Source organism: Canis lupus, chromosome 17 (genome assembly GCF_003254725.2).
Source record: "Canis lupus dingo isolate Sandy chromosome 17, ASM325472v2, whole genome shotgun sequence".
Taxonomy (NCBI): domain Eukaryota; kingdom Metazoa; phylum Chordata; class Mammalia; order Carnivora; family Canidae; genus Canis; species Canis lupus.
Window position 1 is genome coordinate 13,005,232 of NC_064259.1, and position 9,631 is coordinate 13,014,862.

At 37.8% G+C, this 9,631-nt stretch overlaps 1 protein-coding gene across 1 annotated transcript; it reads right to left on the reverse strand.

Moving 5' to 3' along the window:
- Positions 1–1,125: 1,125 nt before the first annotated feature.
- RAD51AP2 (RAD51 associated protein 2) lies at positions 1,126–8,765 on the reverse strand. The gene is made up of 3 exons (XM_025454611.3): positions 5,509–8,765; positions 4,872–4,952; positions 1,126–1,508 (listed from the first exon to the last, which is right to left on the reverse strand). Exons 1-3 carry the CDS (start codon positions 8,732–8,734, stop codon positions 1,390–1,392), a joined length of 3,426 nt encoding a protein of 1,141 aa, XP_025310396.1. The 5' UTR covers positions 8,735–8,765; the 3' UTR covers positions 1,126–1,389.
- Between the last annotated feature and the right edge of the window lie 866 nt (positions 8,766–9,631).

Genomic DNA, 9,631 nt, shown 5'->3' on the forward strand with positions numbered 1-9,631 from the left:
CTCAGGGTGGCTCCTTCCTGCTCAGCGGAGAATCTGCTTCTTCCTCTGCCTCTCCCTCCACTTATGCTTGCTTGCTTGCTTGCTTTCTCTCTCTCTCTCAAGTAAATAAAATCTTTAAAAAAGGAATTCAAAAGGACAAAAGCATTATGAGCTGGTGTAGAAATTCATTCATTCATTCCATATTTTATGGATACTCACAAAGGGCAGGTACTTGTAAGTTCTTGGGATCTATTAGTAGGTGGAGAGGAAACAATCTTGCCTTCAAGGAACTTGCATTCATTATAGCAAGATATTTATGGTGTTTGAGAAGGTGGTGAGTTCTACGGGGGAAAAAAGAAATCAGAGCAAGATATTGAAGTTGGAAAGCATATGGTTGGAGAGTGGTAATTAAAGAATACAGCTGAGCTTGAGATATTTTTAGTGTATTTAAAACCATGGCTTGTAATAAGATAATTTAATCCAGTCACATATGTTTTGTGAATTGATACATTTAGTCTCCCTTCTGTATTGTATGCTTTGATTTTTAATGTTTCCTTGATGCCTCCTTTTTTCCTTACTTTTTGTTAAGTAATCCATTTTATTGTTACTTCTCTGTATAGTGTTTTGAAAAGTATTATTCTACTGATGGCTACCTTTAAATTATGTATGTTCGCCATTTCTTCACCAATCTCAAGCAGAGAAAATAAGTTCCATAAGGCAGGATCTTATACATGTTTTCTTCTATATTCTATCTCTGAGCTTAACACATGGTAGTATTAAGATATAGCTGTTTTTTTGAGTGAATAAGTTAAGAGTAGGTATTAACTACACAATCCTAATTCTATTCTGGGGCCAAAGATAGACTCTAGGGGGAGAAATAAAAATTATAAAGTGAATGCAGAGAAAAGTAGGAAAGAATTCTTCAGGGAGTGCCTCTGTCCCAGTCCTGACACTAATTTTGGTCCTTAAAAAACCCATTATCTTTGCACCTCATTTTTCACTTGAAAAATAAGGGAAGTGGATTAAAGCAATGCTTTGCTACCTTTTTATGAATTACAGATCCTTTTGAGAAAACCTATAAAGGTTATCACTCTTCTCCATAAAAGCATTATACACGTATATCATGAAAAATAATAAGTTGACATGTTTTATGAGATCATGTAAAGCCTTTAATGTATGTATTGTAATATAATATGAAAACATCAATGAAATATTTTATAACAAATAAAGGTAATTAGATCATTCACACATACACACACAAACCCTCTCCATACTTCATAATAAAATAAAGCTCAAAACTCTCAATCTTGGAGAAAGCATTTAACCAAAGTAACAGACAAAAGATTTATAAATTTTGTGAAATGTTTTGAAATATTAAAGTCCAGCGTCTTCTTTTAAGTTCTCAAACATTTATTTCAGATAGGGATGAAGTTGTTTAAGCTTAGCTTTTCTTGACAAACCAATTCTGATTGGTCGACTGCATGTCTTAAGAGGTAGTACTCTTGAAATCCCATGTGAAAAATTACTACCTAAAATACAAGACAATAAAAGTGCATGAGGAATAAAAATTACTTGTGGTTTCTTAGCTTAAAAAGTTTTACTTACTTATCATCATCTAACAACATTTACTGTCACTGAGTGCTTTAACTGAATTAGTTTACTTAATCCTTTACTTAATCTCCATTTTTAAAATATGAAAGCCTCAGCACAAAAAAAGTTAAGTGACTTACCCACATAAAATAGCAACTAAATAAAATCAGCATTCCAGTCAGGCAGTCTGACTTAACAACAATAACAAAACTAGACAGTTAGCTTGATGTTGTAGCTTTAAAAACCAAATTATTTTACTATTAGAAGCTAAACAGTAAGCTACAGTAAGCTATCCTGTTAATGATTTCATTTGGCTTCTAATAAAGATTATTATAAATAATAGTGTACAAATGTATTTCATCTATTATGAGTAAAGGGAGGGCTCTGATTTTGAAATTTTTATTTAACATCATATTATCATACTCAACAAAGTTCAAAACATTTCATGGACAACAATGGGTTGACCAAACACATTGGATTAAATATTCTTGACACTGAAATACAAAAATTCCTCTAATTTTCAGAATGCATTTAAAAAAATAGTGAGGTCCAAATGTAAAGCTAAGAATGTATCAAGCTTTAAGCCAGCTTTAAGGAATTAGTATGAACCTTAATATAATAGCACATTTGAATAAAATGGTGTATTCAACCTAATAATAATTCTAACAAAAGATAAACAGCATAATTTCTACTAAGCTGAACCAATCTGTGTGTTTATCTATGTAAATATTAATGAAATAAAATACAAAGTTTAACTATATATAAATAGGGAGAAAACAACTTACCAGAAAAGTAGCTATAAATCAGTTTATGATACTTTTTCAACATTAAAAGGATAAAGTGAATTAGAAAAATAAGAGAAAAAGCATATTACTAATTTTTTCAGTTTTTAAAGAAAAAGGGATTGTCCAAATAAAACAATATTGTTGGATCATTTCTGATACACTAGATTTGTTCACAAATTAGATAATTTCAGCAATTTATGCTAAGTGGACTTCTTCATTATGAGATTATTATTTCAGAACAAAGCCATGATTAGTCTATTTGATTAATTTTTCAAAGAATAGCTTTCCTCTTTCATGGTCCAATATGACGGATACTTCTGGTAATTTTGCAATGCATAGGAAATCACCAAACCAATTTGTATCAACAACAGGCCTTTGCAAAGCATATGCCCTTAAACAGACACCTAGTTGTGGCTTTGAGGATATGCTTCTTCATCTCCTTGGATTTTCTACCTCTTGTAAATAAATTGTGATCCCTTTTCTTATTATTGTACACCAGATTGATTCATTACTTTGTATTAGTTAACGATTCTAAACATTCAAGCACACTGCCAGAAATTATTCGTTTTAAAAATCAGTGTTATGGGATCCCTGGGTGGCGCAGCGGTTTGGCGCCTGCCTTTGGCCCAGGGCGCGATCCTGGAGACCCGGGATCGAATCCCATGTCGGGCTCCCGGTGCATGGAGCCTGCTTCTCCCTCTGCCTGTGTCTCTGCCTCTCTCTCTCTCTCTCTCTCTATGTGACTATCATAAATAAATAAAAAAAAAAATAAAAAAAAAATCAGTGTTATGTTAACTAATTGATCTTAAAATAAGTTTAAAAATCAGTTTTAAAAAGTCATAAAAGAAAAAAAAAGTCATAAAAGGACGCCTGGGTGGCTCAGTGATTGAGCATCTGCCTTCAGCTCAGAGTATAATCCCTGGGTCCTGGGATGAGTCCTATGTGGGGCTCCCTGCATGGAGCCTGCTCCTCCCTCTGCCTGTGTCTCTGCCTCTCTCTCTCTGTCTCTCTCTCTCTAAGAATAAGTAAATAAAATCTTAAAACAAAACAAAACAAAACAAAACAACAACAAAAAAAAAAACAGAGAAAGGAGAAAGAAAGAACCAGGATGCACTGGAGACATTACTGGTAGACATTTAACTGGAGGCATCATGGTAAGTTTGTAGGTATCAAAAACATTTCAGCACCACTGGGGAACCAGCCCTTTCCCAATGCCTTTAAAACCACCTGGCATAAGCAGGCATCCACTCCACCCAGGCAGAAATAGTCCATGTTTACTAGCCACACTCCCCACAATTTCCCAACTTTTCCCTCACAATATGAATTTTCCCAAGTCTCAGGAAAATCACTCCATTTTTTACACACTTTGAAACCAAATCCAAGATGACTGTCCTAACACAGTACTAAATAATTCTGGCTATTGTATTATTTTTCATATTTCATGATGAGGCTCTTTTCCTGGTGAAGGTACAATAGAGTTATTATGGGTTCAGATATTCCCAACAAATATAACATTTCTGTTCCAATTTCTGCACATACTTCAATTTTCCTCATATAGCCATTTCACTACCACAATTGTGACCATGATGACAATATGAGTATGTGATCCCTAATGTTCTTCCTTTCTCTTTCAAAATACATTCCTAAACCCAATCTCTTCCTTTCAGTTTGTCCTAGAAGAAACAACCCATATCCTTTCCAGACTTTGCTTGGAGTATCATAGAGTGTTGTTCTCTCAATCCTTCCCTTTATTCAGGGGAGAAGAAACTACCTAGGGGCTTTTGGTCTTCCAAGGAATGGAATTAATATTAATTAAGATAAATACATTTTTTAAAAATCTTTAAAAATTTTTTAAATATCTAAATGATAATTTTTTTAAAGATTTTATTTATTTATTCATGAGAGACACAGAGAGGCAGAGACATAGGCAGAGAGAGAAGCAGGCTCCCTGAAGGGACCCAGAGGCAGGACTCAATCCCAGGATCCAGGGATCACAACCTGAGCTGAAGGCAGACGCTCAACCACTGAGCTACTCAGGTGCCCCTAAATGATAATAATTTTTAATTACTAAATAAAATATCCATATAGAGAGCCCCATAATATTTAAAGACTGGAGAATCTAGATAAATAAATATGTAATTGGGAGTAACATCTCATCAGTGATAATCTATCTTAGATAAATGTCTTTTTTGGTTTTGCCAGTTAATGTTACACACATTAGATGTGTGTATCAGACACACACAATACCTGTCTTCATCACAAAGTTGCTGCAATGCATCACTGCAAATATTGAAACAGTTTTGTAGAGCACACTCCCCAGGAATATTCTAAATGGCATTTTAATTTTTAGCTGATTTTTAACTATCAGAATTTGCATCCGTAAACTATTAATGGTTACAAAAGTGCTACATCTTTGTATTTATATTCTAACAACCTGAGTATACTCTCCTCATGCTAAAAATACAAAATGCAATAATCATCTCAGAAGGTATTCTAGAAAATAACCAAAAATCTTACCTCCCTTCAGCAAATAATTAAATTTTTCCTCAAGTTCATCGGAGAAAAAAGCAGACCTTTTAGGTGAAGGTTTCTCGCAGTCTGAAAATAAAAATCAATACGTTACAGCAAAAAGCAACTTTTACATAAAATGTTAATACCATCAACAAATTATTGTCTCAAAAATGTTTCCTCCTATTGGCTTCTCATATTGAGATACATGAAGCAGGAATCATCAAGGCTCCTTTTAAAAATTTCATCACTTGTGACCTTCTACTTCAGGATATTATTTAATGTTTGAACAGCCTTTCATAGGAAAATAATGTGCGTCAGTAAATACTGTCTTACTCTTTACTCCTCTCTCCTTTGTTCACAAAATTATATTATTGGCCTATCCAGAAACAAAAGCAGCAAGTTTTTTATCATGAGAAAAAAAAAAACATTTTATTTTATTTAAAGACTTTATTCACTTATTCATGAGAGACACACAGAGAGAGGCAGAGACACAGGCAGAGGGAGAAGCAGGCTCCATGCAGGGGAGCCCGATGTGGGATTCGATCCCAGGACCCCGGGACCGTGACCTGAGCCAAAGGCAGATGCTCAACCACTGAGCCACCCAGGAGTCCCAAGGAAAAAACATTTAAAACTAATTTCATACCTTCCTTGGAAATGGGATAAAGCAATTCTTCGTCCAATGTTCTTGGACGGCTATATTCATTTGGAACTTCCTGTTCTCCGTGATCCGGTGCTCTTTCCCATTTAAATGAACTTTGGTGTCTCTTAGGAGTATCACAGAGCAAAGAAGACTCACATATTTTGTGGACTGTAACCGTTGGCAAATCTTTTTTTATCTCCACTTTTACCTCCTTAATATCGTTATTTTCTCTAAAGTAAATCTCTTGCCCATTGTGTGTTCCTACAGCGCTTAGATTTTTGCTTTCCTGACTGATTTCATGAAACATATGAAGTTCTGCAAGTACTAAATCAAATTTACTCTTCATCTCAAAATCGTTTGCTATTGTCAGAGCTTCTGTTGATAAACACTCAGCATTTAAGTCCTGAAAACATTCATTGTTCCCTAGACTCAAATCAGTTTCAAATTGATGAATAACACATTCTGAAGAGTCATTCTTTGGATGAAAGTGCTTTGAATTAGCTAACTCACTTTCTTGCAAAACACCCTCATCTTCATTTCTATCAGCTTCATTATTTTGATGAACATACTTAGTTTCTTCCGCATTCACTTTACTCATTAGTGAAACTGGTTGCACAGAAAACGTGCCATCCATTGAGTAAAAATTATTTTTCTCTTCCTTTTCCACCTTAGTGTCTTTGTTAACTTCAACACTGTTTGTTAAACTTTGTGCCGTTTCATTTGCTTCTGCCTTCAAAATGGAGTCATGTTTTTTTTCTTTGGTCTCACTTTGCAAGCTCCCAAAATTTAGCAATTCAGTTACACTCCTAGGATTGGTTTGTTCACTATGTTTTACATTGTGGTTTGTTGGTATGGCCTGTTGCCTAGTATTGAAGAAATCTTCAAATAGGCACTTAAAATTAAAGCTACTTATCTTATTACGCTCCAGTTTTCTTTCAATATCTAAATTTTGATTGTACATATTTATTTTATAAAATTTTTCATTAGTATATCTGTGGCTGTTCCGTTTAAATATAGAACTAGACTTAAGTGTTTCAACAGTATTAGGACTACGGTGAGCCCAATTTTCGTCATTTGTAAATTGTTCAGGACAATTCTTAGTCTCATAAATTTCTTTTGTCAAAGAAATTTCATCCCCGTCATCAAAATCCATTGAAAGAGGAATTTTTTTGTATGTTTCAAAAGTTGGAAAAGGTTTGTTTTTAGTTGTCAGAATGAAAGAATTTATGGGTTTTTTCTTACATTCTTCAAAAATTTGATCACTTTTAAATAACTTTCTTTTTTCTAATATAGGTTTCATATCTCCTAATTGTCTTGAAAAAGTTGAAATCCTTCCTAGATTTACAGTATGATTTTCCTCTAGAATATTTTTTGAATAATGCAAAGGCATTATCGACTTGGCAATGCATTTCTCCTCTAATTTAGAACCATTTTCAATTCTTTTTAAAGAGTCAAAGCTATTAAGCAAAGAAGCTATGTTGGTTTTCAATATACTATTTAGAGGTTTTGAGACACTGGTTTGCAAATGTATGCTTAACATATTCTTTCTATTGACATTCATAGTCTTAGTTATTAGATTTTGAAGACTAATTTGTCTCTTATCTTTGAAAATTTCATACCAGGTTAAAATATTGTCACCTTTTCGATTTCCTGAAATATTTTCACGCAAATAAAAAATTGCCATAATGAGACTCTCAAAAATATTGCCTAAATGAGAGCCTTCTTGTGCCGTATAATATCTTAACTCTACCATATTATTATTTTCTCCTTCACCCTTTAACCCGAAAAAAATCATTAAAGCATTTTGGCTACCAAGTGTTCCAATCTTGAGAGGCTTTAATTGTTTTTCACATGTATTTATGGCATCTGCATGGTGATAACCTTCTTTGCTTAAAAGACCTATTTCTAATAATTGTAGAAAATTCGATTTTTCTCCAGTTTTTTTAACATTTTCACTTTGAGTCTTGTAAGTTTCTATAACCAGACAACCTTCCCTCTTTTCCAAAACGTGTTTAATGTCATAGTCCCGGCTCTGAGATTTCTCTAATCTGGTAAACACGTCAATGTCCAAGCATGTTTCTGCTTCTTTCGAGTTTGCATTCCCTAGTATCCTAGTGATACTCTTTTCGGAGCCTGTTACATCAGATTTGATGCTACTGTGGTTATAGTAGTTGAAACTGATCAAGTCTTCTTTTCTCACACAAATATTTTGGTTGCTGAGTGACTGGTGGTTACTTTCATAGCATGCAGAAAAAATATTTTCTCCCTCGGCATCCGCAATGTTTTTACCATCCTGTAACTTTTGCTTCTTAACATCAGGTCTATTTTGGGACCAGTAAATGTTTGTGAAATCCCTAACATATGCCTCGTTTTTGTCATTCTCTTTCTTTGCAATTCCCTTTAAATAGACAGAGGACATTTTGCTATTTAAATCCGTTGGAAACTCAGGGATACTTATTGTGCTGCGATCTCTAAAATAGCTGGGTCTGGCAATTTCCATGCTGGGCTGGTTTGGAGATTTCGATACATGTAACGTAGATGCGGAAACGTTATTTTCTTTCCTATTTGCTGGCCTAACAGTGTCGGCTCGACACCTGCTCTTCGTGTCATGACACGTTGATTTGATTTCCCTGCAGAGGGTAATACCCAAGAATAGGTTTTCTGTCTGTTTTACGTAACCGCGGCCTTCCTGAACGCCGTCTCTCCCTCGGACCGAGTACTGTCCTCCATCCGCCCTTTTCGCGCCTCCAGGGACACAGCGCGCGGCGGCGGCGGACGGAAGCGGCCCTCCCTGGGCCTCGGGGCCGCGCGGCCCCGCCTCACGAGACCCTCCGGGAGCCCTCACGCCCCCATCTGGACGTGCTGAGGGCAGAGGCTGCACGCGACTGCTCTTCTCACGCTTGCCGTCCTGGCACCTCGCCAGGTTACACACGTGCGCCCCACTGACTGGGCTCCCCGCACGCGCGTCCGTGGAGGGATCCAGAAGCGCGGCAGCTGACACAAGCGGCGCCCTGAAGGCTCTGCGCGGCGACGGCCAGACTTTTTCCGCCTCAGACAAGCGAGGTGCCGAAGGGAGCCTCCACTCCCCCTCAGAGGCACTGCCGGGCCCCTGTAGACGGGGCCGCTTACTACTGGGGGGTGGGGCATCATCAGGGTCCCCGGGAGGCGCTACGCGGGAATCAGCCTCCCCGAGCTGGGCGCCCCGCGCCGCGCAGCGCGACAGCGACATGACGGCGGGCGGAGGTCCTCTGCCCCGCGTTCTGGTGGGGGCTGGTCTTTCAGCGGGTTCCGGGCGGCTCCTCCTCAGCCCCGCCCCTCGCCCCGGTCCCGCCCCCGACACGCCCCCTGAGGCGGACTTCGGCCCCAGCCTCAGGGGAAGCCCCGCCCCCGACACGCCCCCGACACGCCCCCAGCCCTCCGGCGCCGCCCCCTCGCTTCCTTAAATCCGCGAGCTCCGGTCGCCTCTCCCTCAAAGCACGGAGCCTCCCGAGCCGTTACGGCGTTTATTTTTAGCGCCTCTTGCCGGTGCCGGGACTATAGCTGTTCTAAATATTTTCTTCCCTCTGGTAGAATTAAGGGGAAAAAGAATCTCTACGTTAGAGAACGCAGACGACTTTGTTTTTAAAATTCTAAGATTCTGTTCTCCTCAGAAGCGGCTTCGCCACAGTTGATCTGGAGCGTCTTCTCCAGAAAAGAAAAAAAAAAAACAAAAAAAACAGTGTGGTTTTTGTGAGCCCCGGACCAAATTACTCTGTGTCTGGAAAAACTTTTAAAAATGCTCTTACTCATCCCGGTGGCATTTGAAATCAGATTTCCACCTCACTAATTAAGTGCGTTTAGGGGCAAGAAGGCATTGGTATCTAACTATCTGAATATTTCAGGAGGGGGAAATGTGGAAATAATTATCCAGATAATTATTAATCGCTCCAAAACTGAGGAGAAATCGTTTTCATGTGTGCTGTGGGGTTTCCGTCCCCAATATTGTGGATAAAATAACTTAAAGATAAAAAGTGTATGTTTCAACTATTCCAGGTGTTTTTTTTTTTTTTTTTAAGATTTTATTTATTTATTCATGAGAGACCGAGAGGGAGAGAGAGAGAGAGAGAGAAGCAGAGACACAAGCAGG

Coding starts and splice junctions, on each gene's coding strand:
- RAD51AP2 (XM_025454611.3), bottom strand. CDS start 8,734: ATGTCGCTGTCGCGCTGCGCGGCGCGGGGCGCCCAGCTCGGGGAGGCT. Junction 4,953..5,508: donor TTATCCCATTTCCAAGGAAG/GTATGAAATTAG, acceptor TTTTATTTTCAG/ACTGCGAGAAACCTTCACCT. Junction 1,509..4,871: donor TAATTATTTGCTGAAGGGAG/GTAAGATTTTTG, acceptor CTTGTATTTTAG/GTAGTAATTTTTCACATGGG.